Raw genomic sequence first — 17,986 nt, forward strand, 5'->3', positions numbered from 1 at the left:
TTTAAGCCACCCGTGCAAGATGCTCACAAATTAACACAAAAATTAGAATTTACACCCAGAGAGCTGATCTTATTAAGAATGTGACACTCAATTGCCAGCCCTTGTAACTGTCAAACTCCAACCCCACCCTATTCATGAGAACGTCTCCCTAACCAGCAAATATAATCTTTTCCTAGTTAAGCGCTACATCCAGGCAGCAGGTTTGTTATCCTGCACTCGAAATACAATGTTCATCACATGCGTCTGACAAAGCGGATATTCACCCACGAAAGCTCATGCTCCAATACATTTGTTAGTCTTTAAGGTGCCACAGGATTCTTTGCTGCTTTTTAATGCACATCTGCTTTCCCCAGAATTCAGACATTTATTGGGTTTCTTTTCCCTTCTGCTGGAAATGTTGAGTTCACCCCAGGGCCGTTGCACTTTGCTTCTTTTCTAGCTCAGACTTTGTGTCCAGAAGTGACTGTCACGATAATCTAGGCCAGGCCTGCACAACTCATAAAGCGGTGAGGACCACATTACTCCAAAGAAAATAGCTGAGGGCTGAAACCCCCCGGCCCCGTGGAAACACCCCCCCAGCACCTCCCGGCCCTTTGCCCCAGCGACGCCCAGCCCTGTTGAAACAAACTCTCCTTCCCCAGTGCCGCCCCACCAAAACAGCTGTGGGCCAAAAAGGAAGGTTGGGGGTGGGGAGGTGATACTTTATTTTAAATCAACCAGGGGCTCCCAGCTGAAGAGGTGGCTGGGAGCACTCAGGGGCAAATTAAAGGGCCCAGGGCTCCGGCAGCCAAGGGAACCAAGAGCTTTGCGGAATTGGGAAAGGGATTTAAAGACCCAGAGCTCCTGCCGCTGAGGGGAGCTCGAGCCCTTTAAATCCTGGCCCCAGCCTGGCCGCCGGAGCTGCAGCTGTGATTCAAAGGGCTCTGGGCTGCCTGCAGCCACAGGGAGCTCTGAGCCCTTTAAATCCCAGCCCCAGCCTTGCTCCGGGAGTGGCGCCCGGGATTCAAAGGGCTCTGGGCTGCCCGCAGAGCGCGGTGTTTCCCATGTGCAGGGGATTTAGAATCCCCCTGCGGGCCGCACAGTGAGCCTCCATGGGCAGTATGTTGTGCAGGCCTGATCTAGGCTGCAAACGACAGAATCTCCCCCATCCACTCCTATAATCGGCCGAATACCTCTGGCTGAGTTACTCAAGTCCTCACATCTTGATTTAAACCTTCAGGTTACAGACTCTCCACTCACTCTAGTTCTAACCAGCAAGTGACCTGTGCCCCACACTGCAGGGGAAGGTAAAACCCCCCCCATGGCCTCTGCCAGTCTGACCTGGGGGAAAATTCCTTCCCAACCCTGGTGAACTGTGAGATCCTGAGCATGAGGACAAGACCCACCAGCCCAACCTCCGGGAAAGAATTCGCTGTAGTAGCTCAGAGCCCTCCGCATCTAGGGTCCCACCTCCGGACCTTGGAGATATTTGCTAATGGCAGCCATGGAGAGGCCGCATAGGCAATCTCATAGTACCATCCCCTCCATACACCTATTAAGTTCAGTCTTGAGACAAGTTAGGTTTTTTGCCCCCACTGCTCCTGTGATTCCTCTGATGGTTAGAAACCTTTGCCTAATTTCCAGCCTAAACACGCAGACGGCCAGTTTATATCCCTTAGGTCTTGTGTCAACGTTGGCCCTTACTGTAAATAACTCCTCGCCCTCCCTGGTGTTTAGAGAGAGCAGGCAGACAAAGGTAGGTGTAGATTGCCACGTATTCGCAGGGGCAAAAGAAAATGCAGGCCTGTTATTTACCAGGCTGCACGTGGCAACAGACTATATAGGTAAGAGATGCAAGGAGAGTATGGGACAAAGGTAGGGAGGATGGAAACTAAAGAGACCAGGGTTCAGTTCCCTGCTCTGCTACAGAGCCCACGTGTGACCTTGGATAAGTCACTTCATCTCTCCAGGCCTCAGAAATGGGGATAAGGGACACATCTGCAGAATGGGAATAAGGGACACTTCCTTTCTCTGCTTCAAGCTCTTTGGGGCAGGGGCCATCTCTCGTACGGTGTTTGTAGAAGCTGATGTTCTAGCACAGGACCACGCAGACCTGGTCTGAGCACGGCTAAGTACCGGGACACTTACCATGGCCCTGACTGCACTCCTGCTCCCATCACTGCTGCCCCATTGGAGAGGAGCCAGAGAGAAACACTTGGTCAGAGTCACTGAGTAACCTCTGTTGCTAGGATCGGAGAGGATATTGCTCCGCTATCCTAGAACATCCCTTGCGGAGGTTCTGGTTAGGGAGCCCTCATCCCTGCTAGGAGTATGGATAGCTTGGTTATCCACCCAGCTGACCCTCCGCCTTCTATAGCACCTTTCATACTAGCCACTCAAAGCAAGCAACCCCAACACGCCCTTATGAGATGGGAAGTCTTAGCCCCGCTTGATAGACAGGAAAAAAACAAGACAAAGCCAAATGAAGTGACTTGCCCAAGGTCACTGAGCAAGTCTATGGCAGAGGCACAAATAAAACCCTGACTCCTATTTTCCTGCTCTGTGCTCCACCCACTCCACAAAACACTGCCTTGGGATCAGCCACACATGCCAGTGGGAGTTCCCATCCAATGTCGAACTGAAAGAAAGCCAGGAAGCACCAATGGGCTAGTACAAAGGAAGTGAAAAGAAATAACAACGCCCCCCACTCCCCAACACACACACACACACACACACACACACACACACACACACAATTCTAAGTGGATGGAGAACGGTAACTAGTGATGTTCCCAAGGGTCAGTCCTCGGACCAATCCTATTCAACTTATTCCTAAATGATCTGGAGAAAGGGGTAAACAGTGAGGTGGCAAAGTTTGCAGAGGATACTAAACTGCTCAAGATAGTTAAGACCAAAGCAGACTGTGACGAGCTTCGAAAGATCTCACAAAACTAAGTGATTGGGCAATAAAATGGCAAATGAAATTTAATGTGGATAAATGTAAAGTAATGCACATTGGAAAAAATAACCCCAACAATACATACAATATGATGGGGGCTAATTTAGCTACAATGAGTCAGGAAAAGATCTTGACGTCATCGTGGATAGTTCTCTGAAGACGTCCATGCAGTGTGCAGAGGCAGTCAAAAAAGCAAACAGGATGCTAGGAATCATTAAAAAGATAGAGATTAAGACGAAGAATATCTTATTGCCCTTATATACATCCATGGTACGCCCAGTTCTCGAATACTGCATATAGATGTGGTCTCCTCATTTCAAAAAAGATATACTGGCACTAGAAAAGGTTTAGAAAAGGGCAACTAAAGTGATTAGGGATTTGGAACGGGTCTCATATGAGGAGAGATTAAAGAGGCTAGGACTCTTCAGCTTAGAAAAGAGAAGACTAAGGGGGGATATGATAGAGGTGTATAAAATGATGAGTGATGTGGAGAAAGTAGATAAGGAAAAGTTATTTACTTTTTCCCATAACACAAGACCTAGAGGCCACCAAATGAAATCAAAGGGCAGTAGGTTTAAAACAAATACAAGGAAGTTCTTCTCCACACAGCGCACAGTCAATCTGTGGAACTCCTTGCCTGAGCAGGTTGTAAAGGCTAGGACTATAACAGCGTTTAAAAGAGAACTGGATAAATTCAAAGTGGTTAAGTCCATTAATGGCTATTAGCCAGGATGGGTAAGGAATGGTGTCCCTAGCCTCTGTTCGTCAGAGGGTGGAGATGGATGGCAGGAGAGTGATCACTTGAACATTGCCTGTTAGGTTCACGCCCTCTGGGACACCTGACATTGGCCACTGTCGGTAGACAGGATACTGGGCTGGATGGACCTTTGGTCCAACCTGGTACAGCTGTTCTTATGTTCTAAGTGACTGGCTACCCACTGGAACTACAGCTAGCCAGGGCCCAGACAGAGACAGAACCAGGGGCTCAGCTGATCTTCAGTAACCCAAAAATAAAGGGTGCTCTGAGACATGCAGTGGGAGCTGGGCATGCAGCTAAAAGCAGAGTTTGGCCCTTGTAAGCTCATGCATGGCTTCAGAAAGCCTCGGAAACAGCATTAATTCAGAGATGTTAATTAGAAGATGTTTAATGCTCCAGAGCCAAGATGGAATGATGTCCATAAGTCCGCTGGTTGCTCTGAACCCGAGGAGGAAGAGGAGGGAAGGGAGAGTGTGGAGAATGGCAGGAAAGGAAGCTGGGCATTTTAATATCAAGAGGTCTCTGGCAGCCCAGACACCTTTGCTGAATGTGTCACAGTAACCAGAGACGACAGCATCTCTTGTCAGCCTGAGAACAAGCAGCAAACAAAGCCAGGGAGTGGATTTTTTTTTAATTTGCTAGCTCAATAACTCAATGCCAGTGGAGCGGCAGGTGTGTGCCAGCCTTCCCTAGCAAAAATGGGGCTTCCCAGAGCCAGACTCACATGGGCTCAAAGGTGGCTGTGCCATGCGCCAGTTTTAACCAGGGAAACGAACCTTTCTCTGCCCAGTATTTCCTGGGTACTTCTATAGCCCCCATTAACATGCTATTGGAGCATCTCATGATGTTTAGTGCGTTTATCCTCACATCACCACTGAGAGGTTGGGACTAGCTCCCTTTACAGATGGGGAAACTGAGGCACAGAGCAGCCAAGTGACTCAACCAAGGCCACCAAAGACAGTCTGTGACAGACTGGGAATTGAATTCAGGTCTCCCAAGTCTTAGACTAGCACCCTAACCACTAGACCATCCTTCCTTAGCACCAGGAGCTGCCATCTAGCCAAAGACTGGGCACAACAATCTGTCAGAGAAGGACCACTCTATGGTAATGCAAACCTCCCTGCCGGGGAAACACACCTGTTCTTGTCAGCCCGGTGGTGGTGGCATTTGTCCCATGGCAGCCCCCTCCAAAGTTCAATTCCAGAGTCCCTACTAATGGGACCTTGAGTTTCACTTTGGCTTTCACTGTCATCAGGGACAAGTAACAGTCACCATGTGAAGGGGGCCCCTGCAATTTCACGGTGCCAGCACAGCGACCGGGAGATCCTAACTCAGCCCGTGGCTTTGAGTTGCACACTGAGACGTCTCCCATGCGCCGGAGATAAGACACTGTCGTTCCCACCTTGGTGTAGCTAGCCAAAGGAAAACCCAGGCGACTGCACACAGGGTTGACCTTGACACTTGATCCCAAATTAAAGCAGTCCTCCATGCCCTGTCTCCAGCAGGATTTTCCATCATATTAGCTATCTCGATGCACTGTAAAAAAAACAAAACAAAAAAAACAAAACACACCCATTTTTGCAGCGAGGACAGTCTGTTGCTAAGCAGCAGCACGGTAAGTTGTCACCACACGACAGGGCTGACCAAAGACCAGAACACAGGCTTTTGCCGTGGCTTCATCGGCAGCGGCAATTTTAACGATATACCAGATAAGAGCCACAAGTCTTGCAAGGGAGGGAGAAGGGAGAGCTCCAACCACAGAAGAAAACGTGGGGAGGAGGGAGACACTCAAGAGAACGTTTCATCGGCCAAACTTTTCAGCAAGAAGGAACTTTGCATCATTAAGGCGCTGATACCAAGACTGAGCCTCGCGCTTGGGAAGGCATTTCAGCTTTGCATGTTCCCAACCCAATTTTATCTGGCCCTGAAAGGGAAGATTCAACGTCTGACAAGTCAGGTGCTGTTTAAAGCTCTCCCCTTTTCCGAGGGCAGCGAACTGAATGTCAACGCAGTGAGGGAAGAGGGAACATCAGGCCCTCTGGGAAGCTGACTGTGCGTTCAGGTATGGTAAACTTCAGTGGGAATAGACAGCACTTCTCAGACTCACACCCTCAGAGCACTTGATGTCTGGATCCCACATCAGATGCCCACCTCCAGGTTATTAAGACCCTATCACCATGGTAACTAATCAGCTCAGTTTTCAGTATACACAACCCTCCTGAGAGGCAAGGCAGCGCTATTATCCCCAGTTTGCAGGTGGGGAATTAAGACAGAGACTAAGTAACTTGATCAAGGTCAGAGGAGATGTTTGTGGCAGAGCCGGCAACTGAACCCTGGCTTCAAGTCCCAGGCTGATGCCTTAACCACGGGCCATCCTTCCTCAAGATGCAGAGCACACTGCCTTTCTCCTTTCAGAGGGGCATTGATACAATAATCAAACCTTGTACTGAAGCTTTGTTAAAGACGTTCCAGGGCTCATAGGTGCTGGAACTAGGGTGCTCGTTCCACCCCGACTTGAAGAGATTTCCAACACACACAGGGTTTACAGTTTGGTTCAATGGCTCTCAGCACCCCCACTACACAAACTGTTCCAGCCCCCTGCTGGGACCAAAGGTGAAACATAAACCCCCAGCTAGAACGGGCAAGAACACCTCATACATGATGGTCTATTCAGAAGACCGTGAGCTGCCCTCTGGGAAGCACAGGCATATGTTTTCAGGAGTGACTCACTAGTGATTTTGAGTGCTCAATTTGAAACATCTTAAAAAGGGGCTTGATTTTCAGGAAGTGCCCAGCACCCACCTTCAGAAATAGTCCTCTGTAGATGTCCCAAGTCAAGCGCCCAAAAATCACAAGCCGTTTGCAGTCGTTTAGATCGCGTACTTTGTGTTCTTCAAAAGAGCAACGGATTCAGGCTGTACTCCTGTCAGGACTGAAAGTCCCACTGGTCCGAAGCTACATACGGACCAAGACTAGTCTAGAAGCGTTCCTCTGAACCCAAAGACCAGTGACACGAACCAAGAGGACCAGAAATTATTATAGTGGTGAAAAGCTGGCAATGCAAGGCCAAAACGACAAGACAGCATGATGGACCCTTATCAAGTATTGGAGTTATCTGCGCCTAATTCAGGTCCAAATGTTCACTTCAAAACCCAGAGACTGAGGGTGTCTGAAGGCAAAACAGGGAGAATGAATGAAGAAAGAAAGAAAAAGAAAGTTTAAAAAGCTAGCTTCTGCCTCTCTTCCCTCCATCCACTGAACAAAATGCAGTGGAGGCCAAAGCTCAAAGCAATTTTCAGCACACTCCACTTCACACATCAGGTTGCTCTAGCTCAGAAAGTCAAGGTCAGCATCTAATCTGCATCTCTGTAGAGAGGTGTTCTCTAGCTCTTCCATCCTTATGGATGCAGAAATCTACTCTCCCAGCACCTGGTGTACGTCTGTGCGCAGAAGAGATTTGCACATACACGCTGGCTGGGTACTGTAGTGCAATCACCCTATGACGCTCCATCACGTTATTTTATATGGATTTAACCTCAGGGTATGCCAGGGAGCCCAGATTAGAGCAGAGATAGCAGAAATCCCAGCAAAGCAGGAGCAACTAGTCTGACTAAAGGCCTGTTGGTAAAGCGATTTCTATCAGGGCTGATTGTGACCAATGGGGCTGGTCCCACCGGTTTGTTATTGTAGGGTTGCTCAATCACAACCAGCAGCTCATTGCTTTTGCACTTGCTTTTCAATGTGTAAGTATTTTCTGTGGAAGAGGCTTTGCATATAACAAGAAGCAAAACAGACTTCCTCTCTGCCTTGGCTGCAAGAGGCCCTGACTACATACTCGCAATCAAATGGAGAAACAAGGGTTTAGCAGAAACATATTTAACATCAAAATAACCCAAGACTGCGGCAGCGTCACAGTAACGGCAACCTGAAGAAACAGCTTTTAAGGGGGGCGGGAGAGTTAAGAAATAGCCCAATTGTCCACACATGACTTTTTTTAATCATCTATTTTCCCATCCTATTTTTGAACAGAAAGGAAGCCACTCAAGAAAGCTTGCAAATTAATCTCTTTCTGTATTGCTCCTCTGGTCACTTAATGAAGCAGGTCGAGACTGGATAGGAGCAGTGAATAGTCCATCTTGCTCCAGCTAGTCCGCATACCACAAAGCGTGTGGTATTCTCTATTTATCCGCAATGAAGAATTCACAGCCCAGCTTATTAACAAGCAGCACAGTGGAATTCAGTCTGGCTTCCAGGCGGGTTCCTGCCAATTCGTTTCTCTCTAGGTTCCATGCAAGCCACCTGGTGCTCAGATAATACTTGTTTCAAAGCCCTTCACACAGCATGCTGAGTCGCAGGAGATGGCAATTTTCCAAAAGAGGAAGATTAATTATTCTTGCCCAAGCTTGATGCCAACACAAAGAGGTGAGGTCCACGGGAAGTTTCTAACTGATTCGGAAAAGTTAGAGTGTCACGTCATTAGGAATTCAAAAGAATGCCCACGGCAACTCACAGCTTATTTGTAACTGCTGGATGCATCTCAAAAGGCATCTGGTTTCATGCTCATGGCACCCTCATTTTGTACCATCTAGGTCCAGAAAGCCACACGAGCAGCTTCTTTTATACAGAGAAGTCATCCTTTCGATAAAAAGTAGGACTAGGAGGCAGGAAACGGTTCCACCCCCAGCTCTGCCACAAATTCCCTGTGCTACCGAGAGCATGTAACTCAATACCTCTGTGCCTCAGTTTTCCCATCTGCATAATGGGGAGAACTAACAGTTGTGAGGTTTCGTTTATTAATACATATAAAGCACTTTCAGAGCCTCAGACAGAAGGTGCTAGCTGGGGCAGGACATTATTGATCCCCAATGCACAAAATCCCAGCTCCATGGACCATGCCACTCTGCCCCCCAACTTCTCCCAAGAGTGAAGAACTCAGCACAGCATCCCGCACCAAAACACAGGACCTCCACCCACCCAAAACTAAAGGCAACTCCAGCAGACGCTCCAACTCCCATCAGCTGTGCTGCCTAGGGAACGCTCCAAAGCTGCTCAGACCATCAGGCCAGTCTCCTGTTCTTCAGGAGCCAGCTGTGGGGGGAAAAACTCCACACTAAAATGCAAGTGAATCCTATCGCCCAGGAGCACGGTGCAACAAAACCATCTCAGGCAAGAAACAGCTATACAACACTAGAAGTGTCCGAGAAGCTGGGCTGAGAACAGCCTTGGAGGAAGTTATTTTGCTCTTTTACCAGATAAATACAGCCCTCGGACACAGATTTTGCAGGAAGAAGTGTACACAGACATTAAAAAATACGTTTCCATCACAACATTTGGGGCTTTACCCACACCACTGCCCTCTACAGGAGCAGCTCTCAAACTGGGGGTCGTGAGGTTATTACGTGGGGGTCACGAGTACATACCTCCCAGCTCGTAAGTCTGCTGTGAGAAGAGATATTAACAAATGTACAAATATCACTTTTAAATATAAACGTGTTTTTAATTCCTAAGGGGGAGTCGCACTCAGAGGCCTGCTGTGTGAACGGGGTCGCCAGTACAAAACGTTTGAGAACCACTGCCTGACAAGCTCCATGGACTGACAGCATGCACACAGCTCCCATCCTGGGAGACCTCTACCCATGGACAGGTTACTCGGTAGTTGTCCACCCCACTGTGTTTCGCACCTTCCTCTGACGGATCTGGTACTGACCTCTCTCAGTATCAGGGTAGCAGCCGACACAGATCCAGAGTGGCAAATGCTACATTGACCAATATCAAGCATCCTGCTTGGTTTCTAAAATTGCTATATCCAGCCCAGTCCGAATCTGGAGGTTTTCTAAACAGACAGGGCCAGGCCAGCTTTCTTGCTAATCTCGGCAGCACCTGGAGGAAGTTTTCTAGTGTGCTGGTGTGTGAACACCCAAGCATCACAACCCAGCGAGGTCAGATTCCACCCATCACGGACAAACCCCTCATGGTGATAACCGACTGGCCAGCCCACTAGCAAAGCAGGCAGCACATTCCTTGTGCATTTCATCTGATTGGAAACGAGCTCTGGCGCTACCGGGAGGCTACCTCAAGATTGGTGTAAGTTGCCGGTCCTCCCATGAGTCTTTCCACAATTACCATAGTGCTCGCATCCGGGGACGCTGACAAACAGCAGCCACCCAACCATCATCCTGTTGCTGCCAGTTTCATTCTACAGAGCTACGAGAGTAGGAGACGGGCCCCAGCTTGTGCCTATGCCAGCATTTGGCAGTTTGGCCGACGCGGCTAATGCCAAGCACTTGGACACAGTGGCAAGTCACTGAACCCATGATGCAGTCGCTTTAAATAAACCAACACTGCAGCAACATGTGAGACGCCCGAGCAGCACCTTCAAATCAGGAGGCTGCTGGCAGCAGCTCTGTTTCTTAAGCATCTATTTCATCACCATGGCTGGTGAATTTGGTACACATGGCTGAAGAAAGAACTGGATGCTGCACCCCTAACGCAATGGAACCCCCATTCAACTCATGCGGTGACAGGAGAACAGGGCTCTCAGCCAAGCTGCTGGTGGGTATTTGCTTAGGTCACGTCTGGTGAGTCTGACAGTTAGCACCGAGAGAGTGTTTAGTCCGGCAACAGAAATATCAAGGTCAAGACAGCTCTGGCGGATCCCCAGGCTAAAGCAGACGGAACTGCTGCAGGGAAGGGACGGGGAGTTCAGTGACTCTGGGATGAACAGAATCAGCAGAGCTGGCTAGGGCCAGGGCTGGACTAAGAGGGTAATTTGGGGATCGGGATGAAAGCCCAGTGTCTGACCTGCCAAGAGCGTGGCATTGCGATAGCAGAAGGTGTCGGGGTTCAGGTATTGAGGTGCATCAGCAGAGCCCAGGGAGGATGCGCCCAGCACCTGTGTATTCTACCCTGGTGCGTCTTGTTTTCACAGGAGAAAAACATGAGGAGTAAGGTTCAGCTCAGAGGGCGAGCAGAAAGGCTGGAGGCAGAGTTAGAGAACGGGATGCTGCCCTGGAGTGATTACTCTGCCATCCGCAGAGGAAGGATTGCTGCAATACAAACACCCTTCGAAGAGTATTATTTCCATTACTGTAACCCAAAGGCACCCGGTCACAGACCGGACCCCAGCGCACTAGGGGCTGTGCTAACACTAAACAAAGAGACACTCCTGCCCCAAGAAGGGAGAAGAAATCTCAGATGCCACCTTTGAAGAACAAAGGTAAATCTACCAACGTTAGCCCAGCCATTCTATCCCACTCAGACGAGCAACAATCACAAAAATAACCCTGCGCAATCATCTCCTGCCGCAGCCATTCTTCACGTGCCGTCGGGGGACACACACAGCGCTGCCTCTTCTCCTCGTTCCCAACTGCTAAGTCTCATCCGAGGGGCACTAACATTACATTTGACACTTTCTCATCCAAGTAAATTGCTGCGGTTGCTACAGGGAGGTCCCATTATCACCCAGGAAAAGCGGGGAGGGGTTCACAGGCTGGCAGATGGGGCAAGAGGTGTCCAACAGACAATGCAGCCATTAACAAACCCAGAAGAGTATCAGAGACCACACACGACAGCTGGAGAGGAGAGGCAGACACACGGAGGAGACAACACCGCTGTAGCCAACGGCTCAGCAGGACGCAGAAGCGTTGACAGGTGCGAGGATCTCATCTCTCTTAAGACATTAAGCAGACCAGCGGGGCCCAGCCATTCCCCCACCCCCACTACACTTGCACAGAAATGCTTTCAGGGGGTTAATGTCCTGCTGCCGCGGCTCTCAGACTTCTGCAGAGTTGGCCACATTTTAAGACAGGAGGGAAACCCGGTGGACGGCTCCTCTTCAGCAGTCCCACAGCCTCTTGGTGGCAACTGCAGCAACTAGCATCCTAGAGCAGCAATATCAAGAAAGCACCTCATGGATTTCCAGTTGTGCTCAGTACGATTTACCAGCGGGAAACGAGGGGTCACCACGGACTGGCTGGCTGCAGACCTCCAGCAAGCACAGCTTGGAAACCTCAGTCCGACAGTACTGCACGGCTTAGCACAGGCCAGCTGCAAATGAAACTCCACCCTGACTTGAATGACACTTTGGCAATTCAGGCCCGCTAATGCCATCCGGAAGCCTGGACAATTTGCAGCTGGTTTTCTTTTTCTGTGCAGCATGCTCCACCGAGGGGGCCGGGCCAGCAATCAGAGCGTCCTCAGGTAGTTTTAGCTGTTAGCAATGTTATTAACTGCTGCCAAAAAAAATAAAGCAGACAGGTGAATGGGCTTCCAGCTTGCCTCGAGCACAGATAGGCACTCGCTGTGCTCCAGGAGTTGCTGACACATACAGGATACACACTCAATCAACCAGGATCTGTTATGTTTCACAGAGTCATTTAGCGATCATTCAGCCACACAGGCCTGATTAGAACAATGATACAGAGGCGTGCTTTAGAGACACAAGCCAGGACGCTCTCAATTAAGGCCAAAACTCTAGTTACCTGCCACCCTATTACGCCTCTGGCCAGGAACATGGACCCCAAAGCATTCTGGGAGAGAACTAAACAAGACACGGTGCCCAGTGCTGGGTGGCCACATAGCCAGACTTGAAAAAGTAACACCTTCACACCCACAGTGCACTGCAACCGATCATCTTGACCTCCTTTTCTGCGCTAGACACCAGGGCCAGAAGTCAAAGTGGTCCTCCGGGGCTTTTCCCCATTGCCACATGCCTCCTAGAAAGGGGCATGTACCTTGCAAGGTGGGCAGCACCTCCAAAAAAAGTGGGAAATGGCCAGCAGTTTCCTCTAAGCACTCAGAGCCAGAGACATGTCTACATTGGTTGCTCAGCTGCTCACATACATTCAAGCTTCTAAAAGACAAGCCAGTGATTTACCAATTCAGAATACAAGATACCAAGCTCACCCAAATCTTCTGGAGGTTTTCCACCAGCCTGCCCTGATGCTGTCTAAGCCAACTCTTCAACCCGTCCCCTGAATTACCGCGTGCCTTGCAGGAACCCACAGTCTCATAATAACCTTTCAGTTTACATGAGGCTGTTGATTTAGGCCTGAATCATGTAAATTCTCAACTTCCCCCTGCTCCCCCATAACAACTTCAAGCACCTGAAATCACTGGGATACTCAGACACAAAGTTAGCTATGTCCATCAGTCTCTGCAGGATCAGGTTTCTTTTGCTCCTCTAAGCCACAGAAAGAAGCTGCAAGGGGCACAATTCAGAAAATCCAGACAAACAGCACTGAACATGAAGGCCATACCTGCCACAGGTGAAAAATCCTGCTCTGTGCCAGACACCGGCATCTGTCCACTCTGCACTACCTCCAACCTCCCCTAGGAGGCAGTGACATGGAACACGACTTTAACCACACTGTACCACAGCATTTCTCAAACTGGGGTCCACAGGGGGTCTCCCAGCCCTGCTGATCAACTCCCTCCCCCCCCCCTTCTCAGCGCCTCCTGCTTGCCAGCGAACATCTGTTCCCCGGTGTGCAGGAGGCATTGGGAGGGCAGGGGAGGAGTTGGTTCGGGGCCACTGGCTCTGCTGATATGATTCCACCCCCTCCCCTGAGCGTCTCCCGTCCCTGCTTCTCCCCTTCCCTCCCAGTGCCTCCTGCACACCGCTGAACAGCTGTTCCCCAGCATGCAGGAGGCGCTGGGAGGGAGAGGAGCAGGGACAGAGCACACTTGGGGGAGGGGACAGAAAGACGTGGGGAAGAGGAGGGGTAAAAGTGGGGAAGGAGAAGAAGTGGGGCGGGGGCGAGGCCTGCGGCTGAGCAGGGAGTTTGTGGGGCCACAACATTTTTTAAATCAAAATGTTTTGATGTTCCAGGCGTTGCTAAAGCTTGAAACTGCTGCTTTACCAGATTCCTTCCCTGCCTCACGTAGCCTTAATTAGATCTCGGACACACACAAAAAACATCAATGTGACGACATAGCCAGATGAAGCATGGGGGCGGCTTAGGAGAGTACTTGCAGCAGAGGATGAGCAGAATTAGGATGTCCCAGTGGGTACTGTACTTACCCCAGCAGCGAAGCCCAGGCTTCCATCTAGGATCCGCCTCTGAAAATTAACACAGAACATTTAATTTACCAACTGCTAAAAGAAACAAGGTGCAACTGCTTACGGCATGAGAGCAGCGCTGAGGGGAGTTCGCAGCTCTGGCCCTGATTCGAAGATCCTTATATACTCCCCCATTACTGCAGTATTTGAGTGCCTCCCAATCTTTAATGTATACAACATCCCTGGGAAGTAGTGCAATTATCTCCACTTTACAGATGGGAAACTGAGGCACAGAGACACTAAGTGATTTTCCCAGTGTCACTGGGTCTCTGGTAGTGCAGGGAACTTGGGTCCCCTTAACCCAGGCTGGCACCCTAACCATGAGGCAATCCTTCTTCTCAAAGCATGGGCCTAACTTCTCATGCATAAGTCCCACTTGACTTCAGTGAGTCTTTAGCACCTTCCTAGGTAGTGTGCTGCTATATAGAGGAGGATCTAAGAACGAGCTTAAAGTTCAGGCTGTGCTTTGCCTCTGTCAGGTGAGCGTCTTGTCTGCAGTTCTTCAGTTTTCTCTCAAGTTTGGTTTGTATCCAACAAATACTGAAACCAGACTATCAGTCAACTGACTGCACAGCCTGTCAATTATTCAGGGCATCCTGCTGCCTAGCTTGCTCACAGCGTGATTCACCGTTCCTCAAGGAGAAAAAATTAATACATTCCTGCTAAGGGACTCTCCCTTCAAAACCAGGCTTCTGAACAGGTCACCCAAGAAGAGCTTAAATAAGAAATAGGCTGGGAGGCAGGATGACATCCGAAGGAAACACTGACACAAGCCTGCAACTTTTCAGAAGGCAGCTAAGCAGACAAAGAGCCAGAGCAGAGACTCAGCTAGTTCAACCCCACAACTGATCCAAGTTCTGAATAAAGTCGCCGTACATCACAGACGTAAAGGCAGACGAGAAGAAGCCACTCCAGCTGCAGATCTCAGCCGCCCGCTCACCCCTTGCTCCCAAATGCTTGAGAAAGCAGCCTGCCCTTGCAGGATGCTGCAATGGTGAACAGATCTGGGCTATTCTAAAGTCGAGGCTCCCGGACCGAACACACCTCGGATCAGAGAGCCAAGCAGGGTTCTTTCCTTCTCTTGTACCACCGTCAGCAAGGTAGGCCACTCGGTTATACCCAGCAACAAAATTCTGCCAAGCAGCTGGAACTTGGTCAACAATAGCGCTGCTGATGCACGAGTTAGAACAGACTCTAGCTCCCTCTCCCACAACTGCACTGGCTCCAGCAGGCCAGCAGGAGTACGAGCTACTTTTTGTCATTAAAACCTGCTCTCCTGTCTGCGCATACAGAGGGAGGGAGACCTGTTGAGGAAGAAGCTGTCTTTCCACACCCCATTTCCTGAGAAGAACCACATTTGATGGCTTTACAGTTGTAATTTAACGCCACCCTCCCCCGCCCCACAGAGGAAAATAAATGCAAAAGATATTTGCTTGTGTGGCATAAATGCCTAGGTACACATCTGAGAGCTGGATTTACAAGGGAGCAGGGGTTGGAGGGAGACTCCCTCCAACATCATAATGTGCAAATGAAGACTTCCGTCTTCCCATCCAGAAGTCAGAGCCATACAGGCCAAATCAGAGCCTAATTATTTTGTATTGATCACACAGAAATCATGTCTGGAAGGAGGCATGTGTTTTCAGAACTGAATGGCAACACCCACCTGGCCACTGGAAAATACGAAGACTAGCGCAGAGCCAGCAGCTGTCAGCCCCCAGGTAAATAAAGTCCCGAGCAACGCCTGGACCACCGGACTGCAGTTTTGGATCATGCTGAACGCACTCGGGTTTTACCGGCCTAGAAGAAATTTGGTGCATTAGGAGGGAGACAGCGGCAACATAAAACTCAGGCACTACAGGGGACAAGACATCCCTTCCCTGTTATGAAGAGCAGCACCTTAGGGCCTGGTTCTCAGAAGGGCTAAAAGTCCCTGTTGCTCTCTACAGAGCTGTGGGTCCTCAGCACTTCTGAAAAACCAAGCCCTTCTATTAGGAATGACAGCTGTAGTTTACATCAGCTACCCAAGAGGCTTGCCCGCATTTCACACAGCACCAATGAACCTACCCTACTCTGTTTCACTTTTGTGTATGGCCAGTTTCTGGTTCAGGCAGGCAGGCAAAATGCCAGCGTTTGGGCGGGTTGAAATCCTGCCCTTGGCAGACTTGAGCCCACGCAGCTCCTCATGGACTAGGATGGTGATCCAATACAAGAGCAGGATCAAGGCCCAAAGGTTGGTCAACACGTGGAGGGATTGAAAAAGAAAAACCCACTGTTATATTCCTAGCAGTGTTGATATTTTATAAAGTTTTCACAAACAAGTGAAAAGAAAGTACCATTTCAATCCAACCTCCACAAGCACGTTTCCTATGGCCACCTTTGGTCTTCCCGCTTCCCTTTCTAGCACTTTTTCTGTTCACTCCTCAAAAATGAGAAGCGAGATGCAATTAAGTCTGCACGCCCTCCTCACCCTGAGCAAAAGGATGCATTCGCTCTTTTCCATTATACTTAGACTGCACCAGAGAAGCGTCTACTTAGGCCACTCCAAAGCGCACACACCACTTTCCACCTACTTTTGCCTAAGACAGCTTTACCCCACTTTAGCATTTTGAATATTAGTGCATTCACAGCAATATTTTCATTGCATGAATAATTTGCAGACACTTATGTTGTGCAGGAAAAGGAGAGCTACGCCAGGGTACTTGGATACTTCTGAAATAATATTATTCAGCAGCAACCAATCATGTAAGAAAAGAAACACAGATGTTTTATTATTTAATCTGAGATATGCCTAGATAATGTGAAGCAGTTATATCACACTCCCCCAAGGAGCCATTTACTGAGATATTTCTCTCTGCCAACCATGACTTAAGAAAAAGGACAAGTATTAGCATATCTCTGCACTATCTCTTTAGAGCTCTGTGCAGATTCTTCCTACCTGCTGAACTTAACGTTAAAGGTTAACAAAAATGCCAGCTTCCACTGCTCCAACTTTCACTCCCTACTTCACCACAAAAGCTCAACACAGAACCCAGTTCTACAATCCACCCTAAAGATTTCAAATTACTCTTGTGGTCCAAACCGACCCACATGCGAACGCATGGCTCACAGCGTCAGACCTGGTCTTTTAAAGGTCCCTTTTCCTTTTAAAAGTCTTGCTGCAAAACCAAAACAGACCAGGGCCCTGTTAAACTGAAGTCTTATAATTTAATTCACTCACACACACAAGACAATCTCACTCTTAAGCGAAAGTTCACTAACTGCACCCCACCAGGCTGGTTTACAACAGTCCAGGCAAGAGTTTCACTCCCCCTGGGACCATGAGCACCTCAGACATTAATAAGCTGCTCCTATTGCATGTCCAGCTCTCCTACAAATCACACCAGGGGCACTGGAGAAAACACTGACCCGGCCTGCACGCCCGGCCAGCCTCACACAACCAGGATGTGAATGAATGAGCCACCTTGGAACACTGCATCCTGCTCCTAAGCATTGCCAGCAAGGGTGGTCCTGGGCACCATCACTTTCTGCACACGCAGAAGCGCTGCTTTATACACCCACCAGCTAGGGACTAGCACGTCTAAACCCTGCCAGCCCTGCTGCCCCGCAGCGCGAAGGGCTTTTCTCCCTAAAACACCCCACCCAGACCCCTGGTCACTTGGCTGGCTGGATGTTTGTGGTTCCCAAACAGCTCGTGCAGGGCCAGTGGGGCATTTTTACTCTGATCTGCAGCAGGCCCTGAAACTCCCTCTGGAATGTGAAAAACACCAACTCACTGCATGCACTGCAGGGACCCCCAGCCACTGCCTCCAGCTCCATCTCCAGCTCCAGCGGCCACTTCCTGCTCCCCAGTGCACACGTGTCTCTCGGCCACCCCTGCGGGGCCCGCCCACTTCTTCTGCCGCGGCCAATCAGGAGGGACGCTCGATTCTATGGTTCGCCTCGCGCGGCGCTGGGGAAGCGAAGCAGGCGGGGGTTTCTAGAGGTGACTGCTTTGCTGAGTCATGCTTTTCGCCCCTCCTCTCTCTAGCAAAACGCGTTGCTCCTGGCAAGCTGGAGCTTCCCTCGGCTGTTGTGGCGGTGCAGCCTCTGAACTAGGTTCAAGGAAAGAAAGGGGCCATGCAAGGGAACACGCAGGACAAAGCTTATTGCAAGGACCAGTGTGCAAACTCCTCCGCTTGCATTGTGCTGACTGATCCTTTGCAGGGAGGTAGATTCAATAAGGGACAAAGTG

At 49.6% G+C, this 17,986-nt stretch overlaps 1 protein-coding gene across 4 annotated transcripts in view; it reads right to left on the reverse strand.

The window, feature by feature from the left end:
- SLC39A11 (solute carrier family 39 member 11) overlaps positions 1 to 17,594 on the reverse strand; it is a 253,490-nt gene extending 235,896 nt beyond the window's left edge. For 2 of the 4 annotated variants that reach the window (XM_032797180.2, XM_032797176.2), the window contains exons 1-3: positions 17,529 to 17,594; positions 15,419 to 15,552; positions 13,717 to 13,755 (exon numbers count right to left, since the gene is read on the reverse strand). In XM_032797180.2, the coding sequence (XP_032653071.1) occupies positions 13,717 to 13,755; positions 15,419 to 15,526 (147 nt within the window). In that variant the 5' untranslated portion in view covers positions 15,527 to 15,552; positions 17,529 to 17,594. Of the gene's footprint in view, positions 1 to 13,716; positions 13,756 to 15,418; positions 15,553 to 15,819; positions 15,969 to 17,528 lie in introns of those variants that run through there. The other 2 variants (XM_032797178.2, XM_032797179.2) reach the window with 2 other exon arrangements.
- Between the last annotated feature and the right edge of the window lie 392 nt (positions 17,595 to 17,986).

Source organism: Chelonoidis abingdonii, chromosome 13 (assembly GCF_003597395.2).
Source record: "Chelonoidis abingdonii isolate Lonesome George chromosome 13, CheloAbing_2.0, whole genome shotgun sequence".
In the NCBI taxonomy this organism is placed as follows: Eukaryota; Metazoa; Chordata; order Testudines; family Testudinidae; genus Chelonoidis; species Chelonoidis abingdonii.